The sequence below is a fragment of the Dendrobates tinctorius genome, unplaced genomic scaffold (assembly GCF_039654945.1).
Source record: "Dendrobates tinctorius isolate UK_male_01 unplaced genomic scaffold, ASM3965494v1 ptg000158l, whole genome shotgun sequence".
Lineage (NCBI taxonomy): Eukaryota > Metazoa > Chordata > Amphibia > Anura > Dendrobatidae > Dendrobates > Dendrobates tinctorius.
In genome coordinates this window covers 1,898,185-1,918,195 of record NW_027361825.1, presented here as the reverse complement: position 1 = coordinate 1,918,195, position 20,011 = coordinate 1,898,185, and the positions used below count along the sequence as shown (strand labels likewise).

At 52.5% G+C, this 20,011-nt stretch overlaps 1 protein-coding gene across 2 annotated transcripts in view; it reads left to right on the top strand.

The window, feature by feature from the left end:
- The window catches only part of GPSM3 (G protein signaling modulator 3), a 44,681-nt gene that overhangs the window by 13,735 nt on the left and 10,935 nt on the right, over positions 1–20,011 (top strand). For both annotated transcript variants that reach the window (XM_073548732.1, XM_073548731.1), the window contains 3 exons: positions 521–724; positions 2,102–2,237; positions 4,206–4,507. In XM_073548732.1, the coding sequence (XP_073404833.1) occupies positions 641–724; positions 2,102–2,237; positions 4,206–4,507 (522 nt within the window). In that variant the 5' untranslated portion in view covers positions 521–640. The remainder of the gene's footprint in view (positions 1–520; positions 725–2,101; positions 2,238–4,205; positions 4,508–20,011) is intronic.

Genomic DNA, 20,011 nt, shown 5'->3' with positions numbered 1-20,011 from the left:
ACAACTGAGCAACACACAGAAGTTCAAGGTGTTCAGTGCTCAGAGACACGGCCAAGGTGAGGAGGCTGAGCCCGACCACCACTGAGTAACACACAGGTGTACAAGGTGTTCAATGCTCAGAGATACACAGGAGGGGAGGAGGCTGAAACCGACCACCACTGAGCGGGACTCCCGGATATCTGTGTGTGCTGTGTATGGGAGACATCATAGCTGCTATTCTCCATCCACTAGCTCAGAGAAAACTAAAAATTAGAGATAAAGGCTGCAGAGGGAAAACTGGTGAAAATGCAGCATATAAGTGGTATAATTGCAGATGTTGTGTTATTCCTCCGGCGCAGACAACGGCGTATACTGAATTAATGGGTGCACTGACTTTAGACAGTCTGTGATTTCTGATTACACAGAGGACTCTATAACATTGGCTTCCCGCAGTACCTGTGATGTTCTGCTCTGTCTGCTTTCAACCTAAAGGTCACACATGGTCCAAGACTAGTAACTCATCCTCTCACTTCTCCTACAGAATGAAAGCTTCTGCCTGAAAGAGACAAAGAATCGGGAAGGAAGAAGCGAAAAGAGGACCGCACCTTCAGAACTTTCCAAGAGAGAAGACCTTGTATGTGGAAAAGATACAGGACGAAGAATGAGCGAGATGGGAGACAATGAACACTCCAAGATGGCCGAAACTGATCCGGGTGCAGATGGACAATGCGACACGCGAAGCGAGGTAAAGAGACGTTACAGAAAAAGGGAAGGAGGAAAACAGCTGCAGCTGGGTCACGGGGTCCGTACAGGCAGAACGTTGTTGGGTTTGAGGTCGGACAGTTGTGTCTTCGACCGTTACTGTCGGTAAAACATCTGCTCCAATACGACGAAACCTGCTCATAACATACCAACATTAGAATTTTTTTTTTTTTTTAAACAGTCGTCATTCACATCTTTCATTAGCTGATCACATCTTTCATTAGTTGATCACCTCTTTTATTAGTTGTTGATTACACATTTTCCTCGTCAATGACATCTTTTAAAAAAATAATCACTTTGGACCAAACTATCTAATAACAATTGTAGGCTCCCATATACATTGCATTGTACAGTGTAAAATAAAAACTGTCATTTTCTGAAAATATGTATTTTTTTTAACCTAATGTAAAAGCCGCTGTTCTCCTGAACCCGGCGCTGTTTTTCTTTTCTTCTTGCGCCTCTCCATTCCTGAGAAATGGCCTCTTCTTCCTTGTAGATAAACCTAGTCTAGTTATCTTAGGGGCGTGGTCCTCTAGAAGACACTCCCACAGAGAAGAGTTCAGGACCACGCCACCTTTGCTAACAAGGATAGATTTAAATGCACGGAAGAAGGGGCCATATCTCAGGAATGGAGAAGCACGGGAATAAAAGAAAAACACCGTCGGCTTCAGGAGAACAGCGGCATTTACACCAGGTAATAAAATATATATGTTTATGGCAAGTGACAGTTCCCCTTTAAGGGAGATTTGAACAGGAGACAATCGTCTTGTTACCTTGTAGATTATTGACAAATATCTGCCCTTGTAAAAAGGCCTTAACTAAACTAGTGTGAGAATGTTCATGAAATGTCGGACTTACACTGCTGGAATTTGTATAGTGATTACCCAACACAAAGTTGTGGCATAATAGGACTTGTACTTGGAAATCTGAGAACAAAGCATCAACTTAGTGATTATTGTTTCCTAAATATACATGTGAAACAGCCGATGACATTTGCAATAACAACGTCTATAAAGTTCAAATCTTAAAAGGAAAGTTCACATTCAGCTAACAAGTTAATAGCCCGTCCAATTACACAGGACCAATACAGTATGTTTTCTTAACCGAACACAACATTTGTCTGCCTGTCACAAGCTGCAGGACACCCACAAAGGACGACTTTTTTTTTAGCAATATTTTTTTCACAGAAGTTATCAATTATTCTGAATGTTTCACTTTAAGAATTAGAAAATGTTCATTACATGCATAAAGTTCTAATAACGATTATTCAGAAAAGTCACCGATGCTTTCCGCTTTTGCCTTATGTTGTAATTTACTCCTAATGATGACCTCTTGTATCTCTTCATGGCCAATGGAACAGTCTCCTCCGAGGACCCTGCAATTCGAGGAACTGGAGAGTGTTTTCCTAGATAATGCAAGTGCGTCTACAGAGATCATAGGAGATGGCGAGAGACCCTGGAAATCTGCTCCCCCATCTCCAGCCTGCGAAAGGAGAGGTAAGGTGACCCTTCATGTGGCCTACAACACCCACCCGAAACAGTCTAGTGCGTACTGCAGAGTCCGGAAGAAATGTTTCATAAATCAATAGTTCAAGTGATGATATGAAAAAATACAATATACCTCATCATAGAAATATGCTTCTTTCTCCACTTACTAGCCTTTTCTTTCCTTCTCAAACCTCCTGAATGCATTATTCACTGTAAAAAAAGTAGCTAAACTCTATTATGGTCATAACCAGACTGAGGGATCAGATTACAGCTGCATATTGAGGTCTATGAGGAAGAAAGTAGCAGAGTGAGAGAGACAGAGACTCACTCAAATGTGTGCTGCTGCATTCCAATGAGTGTTTTATTTCACCCTATTGCTGGATTTACAATCACACTGCTCAGTAATGCTGTATAATATCCCCCATGGCGCCGCTGCTGCTTCTGAACATGTATTACATGTAGACAGGAGAGCAAGACTCCTTCATGTCTCAATGGTCTCCACTCTCTGGCTCAGAGAGAACTGAAAGTTATACTGTAGTATGAGCCCACAGAGGGGGAAACCAATAAAAATGCAGGATACATGAAAGGACGGCTTAGTCTAAAAAGCCATCAGAGATGACAGATGCACTCTAAGTCTTGGAAAGTTGTGTGAGAGAGACAGAGAGACACACAAACTTGCACTGCTGCTTTCTAGTGAGTGTTTTATTTCACCCTATTGCTGGATTCACAGCCACACTGCTCAGTAGTGCTGTAAAATGTCCCACATGCCGTTGTTGCTGCTTCTGAACATGTATTACATGGAGACAGGAGAATAGGAATCCCTCAAATATGTGTGTGTTGTGAATGGGAGACTTTCTAGCAGCTAGTTTACAGCCACCTAGTGTAATGAGATGGGAGTAGTAAAGTGAGACAGAGAGACTCATACAAATCAGTGCTGCTGCTTTCCAGTGAGTGTTTTATTTCAGCCCATTGCTGGATTCACAGCCCCATTGCTCAGTAGTGCTGGATAACGTCCTCCATGCCGCTGCTGCTTCTGAGCACGTGATACATAAAGAAAGGAGAGTAGGAATTCCTTATGTCTCCATGGTCTCCATCCACTAGCTCAGGGAGAACTGAATGTTATAGATAGAGCCTGGAGGGGGGGAAACTGATAAAAATGCAGGATACATGTAAGGACGTCTTATTCTGAAAGGCCATCTGAGATGATAGATGCTGATTAAATCTTGGAAAGCTGGGTGACAGCTGGTGGATGTAATATTAACAGTTGTTGCTGTCATCCAACTTTCCAAAAACGAAAAAAAGTGGTTTGGAACAGTGTTAGCCAGTAGAAAAAATGATAAAAAGTGCTCTCAGTGAGAGAAACAAAATAGGAATCTTGTGGGTATGATACCGACTTTACAAAAAACAGACATGACTGACTGCTTCATGGAAAGTTCTTCCAGTCGGCGTCTATAAAAAAGCGGCTGAGGTTCCTAATGATCAATCTTCCTGTTCTATAGATATTAAAGTTCAGCTGAGCGATCACTTCCCCTTTCCTCCAATCCATCGAAACTATATAAGATTAGATAATCGAAGATAACTTGAGATTCTGGAATCGCAGCTCAATAAACCTTATCAGAAATTAAACACACTGACATTAAAGTAGTATATTGTCTGCGGCGAGCCGTGTCAGATCTCCTCTTACAGATGTCGTAGTCACATAGAGGAACTGTTATTTACAGGTCACTAAAAATAACTAAAAAAAGGGAATAATACCAGACCTATATGGCGGTACATACGGCAGCTGCATATTGTACCGCTAGCTCCTTGTAGTGTAGCTGTACTGCCATCTAGTGGTGCATACATGTTACTGCGCCTGATACCCTGTGTAATAAATACTTGCACTCCCCATTTCATACCATTTTTTTCATAACTCTGTGTTCTGCTGCTCCTCTGTTATTCCTCCTGGAAAATAATTTTCCTCCATTCCCATTCCAGGCCTCTCAGCCTCCGTCCTCTCTCTACACACAGAAGAATTTCTTGAGCTACTGTCCACCGCACAGACCAGGCGTCTGGATGAGCAGAGAGCATCGCTGCCCGACCAAGTTCTTCCACCCAAGAGACACTTTTCGATGCCCAGTTACCGACAGTTTTCCCTCCCATGTGATGATAAAGGGATCGTCTCAGAACTGCAGCGCAGGAGGGGGGGATCCTGGGCTGGGCGAAGTCGTAGAAGGAAGCCTCCTTCAATCAAAATACCCGCCCAGGAGGAGCTGTATACCACCATCTTAGGACATCAGGTACAAGCTGACTTGTAATACTAGTAGGGTAGTAAGGGTTATTAATAAACGCATCCCTGGTGGTGTTGAGCTGAGAAAAGAGGTTAATGAGAGCAACCTAGTGTGGTGGTCTAGTGTAGTAAAAAAAGGTTACTGAGAACATCCCTGGTGGTCTAGAGCTGAAGAAGGGGTTAATGAGAACATCCCTGGTGGTCTAGTGTAGTAGAAAAAGGGTTAATGAGAACATCCCTGGTGGTCTAGAGATGAAGAAGGGTTTAATGAGCGCATTCCTGGTAGTCTAGTGTAGTAGGAAAAAGGTTAATGGGAGCATCCCTGGTGGTCTGGGGAAATGAAAACGAGTTAGGGAGAGCATCTTTGGTTTTCTACTGGTAATCTAAATAAGTAAAAATGGTTAATGTGAGTATCCCTGGTGGTCAAGAGCAGTAAAAATCATCCCTTGTGGGTTAGGGAGGTGAAAAGAGTTAGTGAGATAATTCCTGGTGGTCTATGACATCAGATTATTATTATTTATTAAGCGCCATTTATTCCATGGCGCTTTACATGTGAGGGGGTATACATAATAAAAGTATAGTAATCTTAAACAATACAAGTCACGACTGGTACAGGATGAGAGAGGACCCTGCACGTGAGAGCTCACAATCTACAAGGGAAGGGTGAGGATACAGTAGGCGAGGGTAGAGCTGGTCGTGCAGCGGTTTGGTGGATCGGTGGTTACTGCAGGTTGTAGGCTTGTCGGAAGAGGTTCCTTTTGAAAGTTTCTATGGTAGGCGAGAGTCTAATACGTTGGGTAGAGAATTCCAGAGTAAGGGATGTGCTAGAGAAATCTTGTATGCGATTGTGGGAAGAGGAGATAAAAGGGGAGTAGAGAGGGAGATCTTGTGAGGATCCGAGGTTTCGCGCAGGTAAGTACCGGGAGACGAGGTCACAGATGTATGGAGGACTCAGGTTGTGGATGGCTTTGTATGTCATGGCTAGGGTTTTGAACTGGAGTCTTTGGGTAATGAGAAGCCAGTGCAGGGATTGACAAAGGGGAGAGACTGGGGAATAGTGGAAGGGGGCAGGTGGATTAGTCTGGCAGCAGAGTTTAGGATAGATTGGAGGGGTTCGAGAGGGTTAGAGGGGAGGCCATAGAGCAGGAGGTTGCAGTAGTCAAGGCGTGAGATGATGAGGGCATGGACTAGGGTTTTCGTAAATTTTTGGTTGAGGAATGTACGAATCTGGGAAATATTATTGAGTTTAAGTCGGCGGGAAGTGGAAAGGGCTTGCACGTGTGATTTGAACGAGAGATCAGGGTCAAGAATTACTCTGAGGCAGCGAGCTTGTGGGACTGGGGAGAGTGAGCAGCCATTTACTTTAATGAATAGGTTCGCTGGGGGTCGAGTGAGATGGGGGAAGATGATGAATTCTGTTTTGTCCATATTAAGTTTTAGAAATCTAGCGGAGAAGAAGGATGGAATAGCAGACATACATTGAGGGATTCTGGTTAGTAGGGATACTTTGTCCAGAAATGTAGACCTGTGTCATCAGCATAGAGGTGATACTGAAAGCCGTGAGACTCTATGAGCTGTCCCAGGCCGTAGGTATAAATGGAGAAGAGCAGGGGCCCTAGGACTGAACCTTGCGGGACTCCGACAGATAGGGGGCAAGGTGAGGAGGTGGTGTGTGAGTGGGAGACACTGAATGTTCGAGCCGTTAGGTGTGACTAGATCCAAGATAGGGCCAAGTCAGTGATGCCAAGAGGTGAGAGGGTCTGTAGTAATAGGGAATGGTTCACTGTGTCAAAGGCAGAGGACAGGTCCAGGAGGAGGAGGACAGAGTAGTGTCGCTTGGCTTTGGCGGTTAATAGGTCATTGGTGACTTTAGTTAGGGCAGTTTCAGTGGAGTGATGCAGCCGGAAGCCAGTTTGTAAGCGGTCGAAAGAGGGGACAAGAAGAGAGGTGTGGGAGGACAGTTCAAGATGGATGTGTTGTTCCAGTAGTTTTGAGGTGTGGGAGGAACGGCCCCCATTGAGTGTCCGGGCCGGAATCAAGGGAGCCGTCATCTGGGTTCCGGGGGAAACTGTCCCCGGGGGACAGAGTTTGGGGGCGGATCGTTGTGACAGACAGATGGGCTGGGGGAGGGACCAGTATAAAGGAGGCGGGGAATCCCCAGGACCATGAGTCAGTAGACCAGGACAGAGGCAGCATGAGACCGTGGGAGCGACTGCAAGATAGAGCGACCTACCAGTGCCAGGGAAGATGCCGACTGAGGACTCCAGAGGGACGGCGCCAGGGCGATCATCCGAGACTTGCTGCCCCGCTCCAGCCCCTGGCCACTGGGGCCCCAGTTCGACTCGCGGCCGCTGCCGCCTCACCTCAGCCCGCGGCTGCGGCCTACCCGCGGTCGCCCACGGCCGCTGCCATCTCACTCCAGCCCGCGGCTGCAGCCTGTTCCCCGCCACCCGCAGCCGCCCTGCTCTCACCAGTGGCCACGGCAAGTACAATGCCGTCGGCAGCCACCTCTGTAACGCTCCGGTCGGTAGCAGGGGCCGAGCCTCTGCTGGTCGCGGACTCCCTGTCGCAGCCGTTAGCTGCGCAGGTGGCCTGTGATTCGCCACCCTACATTGCTGCCGCTTGCCCCAGTCCGGGGACTGCGGCCCACCCGTCCAAGGACTCCGCCGGGGCCTGTGGGGCTCCAGTGTCAACAGCGCGCTGGAGCGCGCGAAGACTTCGCCAACGCCTCAGCAACTGGGCCCAGCGACTACTCCGCCGAAAGACCACCATCCTGAACGGCGAGGGACGTCTGGATGGCTAAGTTGACTATATATTTACGGACTCGTAGTCGGCCATACCGCGGCCCTATAGTGACCGGCTATTACCGGAAGTAGTCGTGTTCTACCCGTTTGTGTTTGCTTGTTTAGAGCCCCTGCGAGGGCAACCCGTGCTACCCCTTTTGGTGATCAAGCCGTGACTGAGGAAAGTTCCCTCTAGTCTTATAAACGTTATTATAGAAAGCACCAAATTGTCTCGCGACTCGTCACTGCATCCTGCGTACCTGCAAACACCACATTTGGCGTAGTCGGCAGGATGCAGTCTCCGAGCGCAGACGGCGGTGCGCCTGATCAGAGTGGGGCTTCTGGCGCTGCTGATGGGGGTCCCCGCTCCAGCATCTCCCTGGGGGCTATGCTAAGTAACTTGCCCCAGTTTTCTGGCTCCGATACGTTGTTGTGGAGCTGGACGGAACGTATGCGGGGCCTCTTCCACATGCACCCCATGACCCCCGATTTAGAGGCTGAGGTGGCCCTTATGGCGCTAGATGAGGAAGCCCGAAGTCGATAATGTTGAGACTCCCGGGGCGTCATAACACCTTCACCAGGATCTTGCAGATCCTGGAAGAGACCCACGGGGATCCAACAGACGTGGGGGAGTTGAGAACCCGGTTGTTCAGTCGGATGCAGGGGGAGGGGGAGACCATCAACCAGTATATGAACGCCCTCCAGGAGCTATAAACCACCATAGAAAGGAAGGACGGAATAGGGGTAGGGCCCATCGACATTACCCTGCGTGGCCTGCTAGTGACTGGACTCCGGGTCCCGCTAATCAAGCAGGCATTGCGGAAACAGGTCCGAGTGAACCCACATTTAGCCTTCTCCGAAGTGGGGAGTCAGGCCCGGGTGCGGGAGCAAGAGCAGGGGATGATGGCTCCTGTGGGGAAGGCCCGGAGCATGGAGTCTTCCATTAGCGTTGTTGAAGAACCTCAATGGATTGAGGAAATGAGACAAGAACTGAAGAGTATCCGGGGAGAGCTGGCTGAAGTGAAGAAAAGAACGGAGCCCACGCCCGGCCGACCTGGCTACCATTCCGGGCCCTGGGGGCCTCGCAATAACCTAGGTGGCCGAGCCTCACCACCCCAATGTTATGAGTGTGGAGAACTGGGCCACTTCGCACGGAAGTGTCCGCGACGAGGGAAATACCCACCCCGGCGGACATTAAACTAGAGAGCTACGGGCATGGGGGACGCCGCTCGGAGCCGAAAGCCACAACGAGGGGTGGTAGAAGTCCCGAAGAACTGGTCGTTAAGTGCCCAATAGTATGGGCCGAAGTCGAGGGTCGGGCTGTGCGGTGCCTAGTGGATACAGGGTCGCAGGTAACGACCATGCCGGCAACGTTCTTCCGGCAGCACTTCCCGGAAGCGGCAAGGCCCCAGTGGGGGCCCATGATACGACTGGTGGCTGCAAACCAACTGCCGGTACCTGTCGCCAGAGTGGTGTGGCTTCAGATGACATTGTGTGGTAAATCCCTCGGCCGCCGGGGAGTGGTCCTAACACAAGGAAACACTAACGACCGTCATTCGATCATCTTGGGCATGAACATACTGCGAGAGTTCGGCAATCTACTCCTCAACGATTCCACGCAGCAGACCCTAAGTCAGTGGGGTTCTCGCACGGCCCAGGGGCAGGTCTTCCAGCGGTTGGTGCGGGAGGCGCGAGTGCTCCAGGAGTGTCAGGAGGGTGAGGCGCTGGGCAAGGTCATCGCGCCGGCGGCCCCCCCGCTCGTGCTTCCTCCGGGGCAGACGGTGGTGGCTCTGCCGATCCGCGCCCCGATGCCACTGGAGGGCGTGGAGGTGCAGGTGAAACCATGTTACTCAGAGCGCCTGCACCCTGGCATCCTGGTGGCCCGCTCCTGGGCCACAGTGCGGGAAGGGACCGTCGTGGTACGTTGTGTCAACCTGGAAGATCAGGACATCGCCCTGAAGCCCCGGGCCGAAATGGCCAAACTAGTGAGGCCATTGGAGGAGATGCTGCCGGACCCCGCCGTCCAGTTGAGGGTGCAACCCGAAGATCCCTGGGCAGTAACAGTGCGAACCCAACAGACTGTTGCATCCTCGGCCCAAGAAAAAGGTCGAGTCATCCTGGAGAGAATGCGGGCTGAACTTTCCGGCCTAGCGCCAGCCCAGCTTCTCCAAGTAGAGACACTTCTTGGACAATTTTACAGTTTCTTTGCCAGCTACGAGGACGACTTTGGATGTACCACGGCCATCACGCATGGGATCCCCACGGCAGGAGCGGCCCCCATCCGGGAGCGATATCGGCAAATACCACCGCAGCTATACCAGGAAGTGAAGACTCTATTAGCCCAAATGCTCCGGAAAGGGGTCATACGAGAAAGCCAGAGCCCTTGGGCGGCCCCTATTGTCCTGGTTCGGAAAAAAGATGGCACTCTGCGTTTTTGCGTGGATTATCGGAAGTTGAACGCCTGCACTATCAAGGAGTCGTATCCATTGCCCCGCATAGAAGAGTCTCTGTCCGCCCTGGGGAATGCGACGTACTTCTCAACCCTAGACCTGGCCAGTGGGTACTGGCAGGTGCCGATGTCGGAGGAAGACAGAGCCAAGACGGCATTCATCCTTCCCATGGGACTGTTCGAGTTCAATCGGATGCTGTTTGGGCTGGCCAACGCCCCAGGAACTTTTCAGCGGTTGATGGAGCGGTGTCTAGGGGACCTCAACTTTGAAGCCACGTTGATATACCTGGACGATATTATCATCTATTCCGCCACGTTCGAGTACCACCTGAGGCGGTTGGGGCATGTGATCGGCCGGCTGCAGAAGTACGGGTTAAAGGTAAAGCCCCAGAAATGCCACCTGTTCCGTACCTAAATCGAGTACTTGGGGCATACCGTCTCGGCAGAGGGCGTCTGACCATCCCTGGAAAAGGTCGCTGCCATCCAGGGGTGGCCTACCCCGAAACGGTAAAGGACGTGCGGGCCTTCTTGGGGTTGGCCGGCTACTACCATCAGTTTGTGAAGAATTTTGCATGCCAAGCTCGAGCCCTGCTGAAGGGGGCTCCCGCCAGGGCAAGTGGACGGAAGATCCAGTGGCAGCAACTGCAAGAGGATGCGTTTCAAGATCTCAAAGCTGCTCTCTCGGACGCCCCGGTATTGGCGTATGCGGATTTCTCGCAACCATTCGTCCTGCATACCGACGGGAGCCTCCAGGGACTAGGAGCTGTGTTGTCACAGGTGCAGGACGGCCGGGAGAAAGTGATCGCCTACGGTAGCTGCACAACTCAGAACGTAACCCGGACAATTACAGCTCCTTTAAGCTCGAGCTCCTCGCGATAATGTGGGCAATGACAGAGCGATTCGCAGAGTACCTGGTGGGCTCCGAAGTAGTAGTGCAGACTGATAACAACCCATTAGCCCATTTGGAGAATGCCAAACTGGTGTTAGGCGTCAGATTCCTGCAGCTGCACAGCAGGAATCCAGAGCCATACATCCAGCGGTCTCCCATTCCTTTCCGACCGCTCAGGGACCTGCACAGCAATCTGGGCGATCCCGGCGCCCTGCTCAGACCAGCTCTCTGGGTCTGGATGTTGCTGTCACCTCTGGACCAGCAATAGTAGCGCAACCTGCTTTGCAGGAAACCACTCTAGAGGCTAAGTCCTCTCGCCACGCTACTGGGCATGCCCACGAGACGATCTCCCAGTGGAGATCAGGGGTCACGTGCTCAGGTCCTTGTCCTGATCTGATTGGTCTATCTCAATAGTCTGGAAGGTCCCGGAAGCGCATGGCTATAAAAGGCCCGCATGGCCGCTCACCCATGCGCTAGTATTGACTATTCTTGCTATGTGTGAGTGGTGACGGATGTATGATTCTGGTGACTGACTCATTTGAAACCCCTTCCCTCTGATAATACGCATGTGGATAGGGAACTAGAGAGATAGTCAGCGCCAGTCAGTGGCAGGCTATAGGCCACAGTGCATACCGCACCTCTGCACTAGCGTCCGATGGTGTCACGCCTCACGGCATTATCGTATAGCGGCAGTAGTTACCGCCGGGCTGTAGTTAGCAGCACTTACTGGCGTCCGCGGTAGCGACGACACACGCACGGTAGGTCAAGACGGACACCGACCTCTGTCTTGGGCCGTGTCCTGTGACCATATACTGTGTGTGTACGCCAGCTGAGACCTGTGAAGCTAACAGGCTTGGCGTTTATGCTTTAGGGCCTCTGTGAGTTTAACAGAGTCCGCTATGCGCACCCTTGGGTGACGTTTAACCCGAGCGCAGTATACCGCCATATAGCGAGTCCATTAATTACTCAGCAGCGGTTGTTACACCTACTGCACGGTGGACCCCGGGCGGCGAACGCACTTCCTATTATTTATATTTAGTGCGTTCCGCCGTCCCTAACATTATACTAGCGCCAGGGTCTGGCTAGTAATGGCGGACCTGCAGCAGCTGCAGCGGTACATTCAGCAGCTGGAGAGCAGGTTGGCGGCTATCGAGAGCTCCACCTCAGCTGCGAATGCTACGGTAGTCGGTGCTCAGGCAGTCGCAGAGGCTGTCTCACGCGTGCCCACACTCACGCCTATGCCGACAATATCTCGCCTCCCGCTCCCTGACAAGTTTTCGGGTGACAGCGCCACCTGTAGGGGATTCGTGAGTCAGTGCTCTATCCAGCTTGAGTTACTGACTGCACGGTCCCCTACAGATCGGGCTAAGGTGGGGTTTATTGTTTCTCTTTTATCTGGCAGGGCATTAGAGTGGGCTACGCCATTGTGGGAGCGTGATGATCCCATGGTTCAGGGGGCTGCTCAGTTCCTTGCGGCTCTGAAGCAGGTATTTTTGGGACCACGGATCATGCACGACACCTCTCTCCAATTATTGACCCTAACACAGGGGTCTCTCTCGGTCAGCCATTATGCCGTCCGATTCTGGACATTGGCTTCCGAACTAGAGTGGCCCGATAAAGCACTCATCCCTGTGTTTTGGAGAGGGTTAGCAGAGCATGTCAAAGATGCTCTAGCAACCAGAGAGGTCCCCACAAGTCTGGAGGAAGTAATTGCCATCTCCACCCGCACTGATCTCCGGTTTACGGAGCGCGGGCTGGAACGTGCGCAATCCAGACGAAGGGTTAACTTGGCTCCCACCTTCACCGAGCCGCTGAGATCTTCCGCTCAGGAGCTTACATCCTCCGAACCTATGGAGGTGTCTCGCGCCGGCTCCAAGCCATGTCCGGTGCGAAGTTCCGCACGTTGTTACCAGTTTGTCCTCTGCGGTCGGAAAAACGATCATGTCCAGTGGTCGTGGGTGGTGGTCAAACCCTTTTCTCCCAAACCGTATTCCGAGGGACATTAGATAGTGGGGCCTCCCCCAGAAACACGCTATTCCACTGGTGCTACTTCCCCAACCTCTGACCATCAGGGTGGTTAATGGTGCACCTTTACCATCTCGGGTGACCCACCAGATTCTGTCCTTGTTTATTTTGCCAGATGGCATCGACCAGGTGCTTCTCAGAGTTCCCTGGCTCCGTTGTCACTCCCCTCATATTGATTGGGCTTTGGGGAATATACTGGGTTGGAGCAAGGACTGTGAGGGAAGGTGCCTGAAGGGCAGTGTTCAGGTAGCTTCCACTGAAGTGCCCGCGGATCTCTCCGCGCTTCCTAAACCTTACCACCAGTACGCGGACGTCTTCTCTAAAAAATCTGCGGAGACGCTCCCGCCGCACCGTCCTTACGATTGCCCGATAGATCTTCTGCCAGGCACAGAACCTCCTAGAGGCTGTGTGTATCTGCTGTCACTCCCTGAGACAGAGGCTATGTCTCAATATATCTGGGAGAACCTGGCCAGAGGTTTTATCAGAAAGTCGGTGTCGCCAGCTGGTGCAGAGTTCTTCTTCGTGCAGAAGAAGAGCGGAGAGTTACGTCCCTGCATTGACTACAGAGGTCTCAACGCCATTACAGCTAAAAACAAATACCCTCTCCCGTTGATCTCTGAGCTATTTGACAGGTTGTGAGGGGCCCAGATCTTTACGAAATTAGATCTACGGGGGGCGTACAACCTGATCCGCATTCGCGAAGGAGACGAGTGGAAGACAGCCTTTAATACCAGGGATGGCCACTATGAATATCTGGTCATGCCCTTCGGCCTTTGTAATGCGCCTGCTGTCTTCCAGGATTTCGTCAACGATGTCTTCCGCGATATGCTCTCCACCTCGGTGGTGGTCTATCTGGATGACATCCTCATCTTCTCGCCAGATTTGACCTCCCACCGGAGAGACGTCTGCAGGGTCTTCGACCCTCTGAGGGCGAACTCTCTTTTCGCCAAGCTGGAGAAGTGCCAGTTTGAGCAGGAGTCCTTGCCGTTCCTGGGCTACATCATCTCGGCCCAGGGGTTGGCTATGGATCCGGCCAAACTGCAAGCGGTAATGGACTGGCAGGAACCACACTCACTCAAAGCGGTGCAGCGCTTTCTAGGGTTCGTCAGCTATTACCGCCAGTTCATACCTCACTTCTCCACACTGGTAGCTCCTTTGGTTGCTCTCACAAAGAAAGGAGCTAATCCTAACGCTTGGTCTGAACAGGTCTCCAAAGCCTTCTCGTCTCTAAAATCCCATTTTGCTGGCGCTTCCATCTTACACCATCCCGATGTGGATAAACAGTTTATCCTGGAGGTGGATGCCTCTTCCGTCGGTGCAGGAGCAGTCCTTTTCCAGAAGGATGCTCAAGGTCGGAAGCATCCCTGCTTCTTCTTTTCTAAGACCTTCTCACAGGCGGAGAAGAATTACTCCGTTGGGGACAGGGAGCTGCTAGCAATGAAGTTGGCCTTTTCTGAGTGGAGACATCTCCTGGAGGGAGCCCGGTTTCCCTTCCAGGTGTATACGGACCATAAAAATCTGGTCTATTTACAAACGGCCTAGCGCTTGAACTCTCTTCAAGCTAGGTGGTCGCTCTTCTTCTCCCGCTTCCGCTTCACCTTGCACTATCTCTCTGGAGAGAAGAACGTCCGTGCGGATGCTCTCTCGCGCTCGGTGGTCTCAGCGGAGGAAGGGGAGGCTGAGCCACGGTTAATTTTTCCTCCAGAGAGCTTTACGACCGTGGCTCCAGTTGCTCTCGAGTCAGTGCCACCGGGCAAGACCTTTGTGCCTCCTCAGCTACGGCCGGAGGTTCTCGCCTGGGCGCACGCGTCCAGGGTGGGTGGTTACTTTGGCAATAAGCGGACCACAGATCTCCTGGCAAGGTCGTATTGGTGGCCGCACATGGCTTGAGACACTAAGGAATACATACAAGCATGCGTCTCGTGTGCACAGAACAGGTCCTCTAGACAGAGGCCGGCTGGGATATTGTACCCTTTGCCGGTGGCGGATAGACCTTGGGAGATGGTTGGCATGGATTTTGTGGTTGGCCTGCCCAAGTCTGGTGGCAGTACAGTCATCTGGGTGGTCACCGACCATTTTTCTAAAATGCTGCATTTGGTGCCACTCGCACGGTTGCCTTCCGCTCGTGGTCTTGCCACACTGTTAATAAAACATGTATTACGTCTGCATGGCATGCCGGACAAAATTGTCAGTGATCGAGGTCCCTAGTTCGCGTCTCGGTTTTGGAGGGAGCTCTGCAGCCTACTCAGCATTGAGCTAAACCTGTCCTCCGCTTACCATCCTGAGACGAACGGCTTGGTTGAGAGAGCCAACCAAACCTTGGTCACGTACCTGCGGTATTTCGTCTCTGCCAGGCAGGATGACTGGGCATCCTTGCTACCATGGGCTGAATTTGCCCTGAATAATGCGTGGCTGATTCCATGGTGAGACGCCGTTCCTTCTAAATTACGGCCAGCATCTGCACGTCCCTGTCCCGATGCCAGTGTCCTCTGCTGACTCCAGGGTGGCAGACTGGGCAGTGGAGGCTCGCGACATTTGGGATCGCACTCAGGATGCTATTCGTGCCTCTAAAGAAAGAATGAGGGCATTCGCCGACACACATCGGCGACCCGCTCCAACCTTTTCCCCCGGCGACTTGGTGTGGCTCTCTGCTCGGAACATCAAGCTGCGGGCCGAGTCCTCCAAGTTCGCGCCGCGATACATCGGACCTTTTAAGGTTCTCGAGCGAATCAGCTTGGTGGTCTACCGCCTGGCTCTTCCTCCACTTTTAGCCATTTCTGACATTTTCCATGTGTCCCTTCTCAAACCTGTTCACATGGCCCGTTTCTCTGAGTCATCTGCCGGGTCATCAGACTTGTCTTCGGACGAGTTTGAGGTTAACGCCTTTGTGGGACGTAGGATTGTACGTGGCAAAAAGTTTTATTTGGTGGACTGGAAGGGTCATGCTCCAGAGGCCCAGACCTGGGAGCCAGTGGAGAACATCCACGCTCCGCATCGCGGCCTTTGAGCATAGCGAGGCTCGGGGGGGCCTTAGGAGGGGGGGTAATGTTAGGCGTCAGATTCCTGCAGCTGCACAGCTGGAATCCAGAGCCATACATCCAGCGGTCTCCCATTCCTTTCCGACCGCTCAGGGACCTGCACAGCAATCTCGGCGATCCAGGCGCCCTGCTCAGACCAGCTCTCTGAGTCTGGATGTTGCTGTCACCTCTGGACCAGCAATGGTAGCGCAACCTGCTTTGCAGGAAACCACTCCAGAGGCTAAGTCCTCTCGCTGCGCTACTGGGCATGCCCACAAGACGATCTCCCAATGGAGATCGGGGGTCACGTGCTCAGGTCCTTGTCCTGATCTGATTGGTCCATCTCAGAGGTCTGGAAGGTCCCGGAAGGGCATGGCTATAAAAGGCCCGCATGGCCGCTCGCTCATGCGCTAGTATAGACTATTCTTGCTATGTGTGAGTGGTGACGGATGTATGATTCTGGTGACTGACTCATTTGAAACCCCTTCCCTCTGATAATACGCATGTGGATAGGGAACTAGAGAGATAGTCAGCGCCAGTCAGTCTCAAGCTATAGGCCACAGTGCATACCGCACCTCTGCACTAGCGTCCGATGGTGTCACGCCTCACGGCATTATCGTATAGCGGCAGTAGTTACCGCCGCGCTGCAGTTAGCAGCACTTACCGGCGTCCGCGGTAGCGACGCCGCACGCACGGTAGGTCAAGACGGACACCGACCTCTGTCTTGGGCCGTGTCCTGTGACCATATACCGTATGTGCACGCCAGCTGAGACCTGTGAAGCTAACAGGCTCGGCGTTTATGCTTTTGGGCCTCTGTGAGTTTAACAGAGTCCGCTATGCACACCCCGGGTGACGTTTAACCCGAGCGCAGTATACCGCCATATAGCGAGTCCGTCAATTACTCAGCATCGGTTGTTACACATACTGCACAGTGGACCCCGGGTGGCGCACGCACTTCCTATTATTTATATCTAGTGCGTTCCGCCGTCCCTAACAACTGGGGGGCCCTAGAGCAGTGGTGGGTGGCTCGGATGGCCAAATTCAATTATAAGATCATCTACAAACGGGGTGCTGAAAACGTGCACGCCGACGCGCTCTCCAGAATCCAACACACCACCCCAGGAAGAAGTCGAGACGACGAATTAGAAGCAGATGAGACGTCGTTCGCCCTCACCACCGCCGAGCCTACAGTCAACACGCAGTAAGCACCTCATCCGGGGCTCCTAGGAAGGATGCTGGAACAGCCCCGTGACAAATGGATTCAGCAGCAACAGGAAGATACAGAAGTTGGAGTCTTGCACCGATGGGTGGCTATCAGTAAATTGCCCATGGGCTCACAGAGACAGGCTTTGACCCAAGATATGTTGCTAATGTTGCGCCAGTGGGAAAAACTAATCATCAAAAAGGGACTTTTATATCGAAAAGCCATGTCACGGACCACGTAAGCTACGATATGGAAGGTGATCATGCCCTGAGCCATCTCACCCAACTGGCACGAGAAGCCCATGAGAAGGGGGCTCATTTTGGGGCTCAAAAGACTTTACAATGGTTGCAGCAGATAGCATACCACCCACGCTTGCACGCTGCTGTAGAAGAAGTTTGCCGAACCTGCCCCTCGTGCAAACTATTGTAACATCAGCCCCTCTGGAGCTTCTTACGGTGGACTATCTGACCATAGGTCCTGCCTATCAGGGATATGAACATTGTCTTGCTATGGTGGACCATTTCACCAAGTTCGCCGTGGTCACCCCCACTCGAGACCAAACAGCGGAGTCGGCCGCCTATGCGATTTGTAAGAACTTTATTCAAGTGTATGGCTGTCCACAACGAATACATTCGGACCAAGGAGCGTGCTTCCTAGGAAAAGTCATGGAAGAGCTACACCATCTTTACGGTATCGATAAATCGCGGACTACGCCGTACCACCCGCAGGGAAATGGAGCCTGCGAACGATTCAACCGCACGCTAATCCAAATGCTGCGCACCCTGGAGAGCGACCGCAAGGCCCGCTGGCCTGAATATGTCCCCGAGCTGGTGTGGATATATAACAATCAGGTGCATCGAGTGACTGGTTACACCCCCTACTCATTGCTGTTCGGCCAGGAAGGCAAAGGAATTATGGAAGTGGAATTGAACCCGGAGGAGCCCCAACCCTGGACCGGGGTATCCTCGTGGGTCCGCAACCACTGGCACTGGCTGCAGACCCTCCACCGTATCGTCCACACGAAGCTCCAGGAACTAGAACACCAAGGGGGAGCACTGCCCCCGCCCATTGACTTTCAGACTGGGGATTGGGTACTCGTACTTGTTCAACGTCCCCAAAGCAAGTTAGAACCACGGTGGGAGTTGAACCCGTACCGAGTGTTGCGCCGAATAAGCCCCGACGGGCCTGTGTATGAAATGCAATCTGAAGGAAACAACGCGCCTCTCACTTGGGTTGTGCACCCTAACATGTTACGGCCTTGTACATCTACCGATCCCCTACGGCTCGAACCGACCCTCCAGGTCCCCGACCCTCTGCCCACTGTCTGGGACCTGGATGATGAAGAGGACTTCCCCCTCGCAGCTGCTGGTCGCCCCAGTAGTGCAGTAGTGGCACTACAATAGACCCGGGAATTCCACCAGAACCAACTATGCGACCACCCTCCACCACCCCAGAAGACACCACTGCACCCGAGCTTCGACGCTCCGAGCGGTCAACAGCTGGCAAACCCCCAGAACGTTACGAACAGGACCAGTTCGTATGGCGACAAGGACTGTCATCTCAAAAAACTAACCCGAGTCTACGAAAACCCTTGCCCGAGGACTGGCGAGCATACAGGGCGGGGGAGTGTGGGAGGAACGGCCCCCGTCAAATGTCCGGGCCGGAACCAAGGGAGCCATCATCTGGGTTCCGGGGGAAACAGTCCCCGGGGGACAGAGTTTGGGGACAGACCGTTGTGACAGACAGATGGGCTGGGGGAGGGACCAGTATAAAGGAGGCGGGGAATTCTCGGGACGATGAGTCAGCAGACCGGGACAGAGGCAGTAGGAGACCGTGGGAGCGACTGGAAGATAGAGCGACCTACCAGTGCAAGGGAAGATGCCGACTGAGGACTCCAGAAGGACGGCGCCAGGGCGATCATCCGAGACTTGCTGCCCCGCTCCAGCCCGCGGCCTCTGCGGCCCCAGTTCTACGCGCGGCCGCTGCCACCTCACCTCAGCCCGCGGCTGCGGCCTACCTGCGGTCGCCCGCGGCCGCTGCCATCTCGCTCCAGCCCGCGGCTGCGGCCTGTTCCCCGCCACCCGCAGCCGCCCTGCTCTCACCAGTGGCCGCGGCAAGTACAGTGCCGTCGGCGGCCACCTCTGTCCCGATCCGGTCCGCAGCAGGGGCCGAGCCTCTGCTGGTCGCGGACTCCCCGTCGCAGCCGTTAGCTGCGCAGGTGGCCTGTGATTCGTCACCCTACATCGCTGCTGCTTGCCCCAGTCCGGTGACTGCGGCCCACCCGTCCAAGGACTCCACCGGGGGCCTGTGGGGCTCCAGTGTCAACAGAGCGCCAGAACACGCGAAGACTTCGCCAACGCCTCAGCAACTGGGCCCAGCGACTACTACACTGAAAGACCACCATCCCGAACGGCGAGGGACGTCTGGATGGCTAAGTTGACTATATATTTATGGACCTGTAGTCGGCCATACCACGGCCCTATAGTGACCGGCTATTGCCGGAAGTAGTCGTGTTCTACCCGTTTGTGTTTACTTGTTTAGAGCCCCTGTGAGGGCAACCCATGTTACCCCTTTTGGTGATCAAGTCGTGACTGAGGAAAGTTCCCTCTAGTCTTATAAACGTTATTATAGAAAGCACCAAATTGTCTTGCGACTCGTCACTGCATCCTGCGTACCTGCAAACACCACATTGGCATAAGAGAGAAGTGATATGGGTCGATAGATAGATGCAGAGGATGGGTCAAGAGAGGGCTTTTTGAGGATAGGTGTGATTGAGGCATGTTTAAAGCTTGAGGGGAAAACACCAGATGTTAGTGATAGGTTCAAGAGATGGGTTAGGGTTGAGATGAAGACTGTGTTGAGGTTTGGAATGATCTGGGATGGGATCGGGTCAAGTGCACAGGTGGTGAGATGTGAACTTGAGAGTGAAGTGGAGAGTTGATCTTCTGTAATGGTGGAGAAGTTGGTTTTAGAGGAGGAGGGCTGAGCAGTTAGGTGGAAGGGCTCTGGGGATTGTAGGCCAAAGCTTCCTCTGATGTTATCAATCTTCTGCTTGAAAAATGAGGCAAAGTCTTTGGCTGAGATGAGTGGAGAGGGAGGAGGTGCTGGGCGATGGAGGAGAGAACTGAAAGTGTTGTATAACTGCTT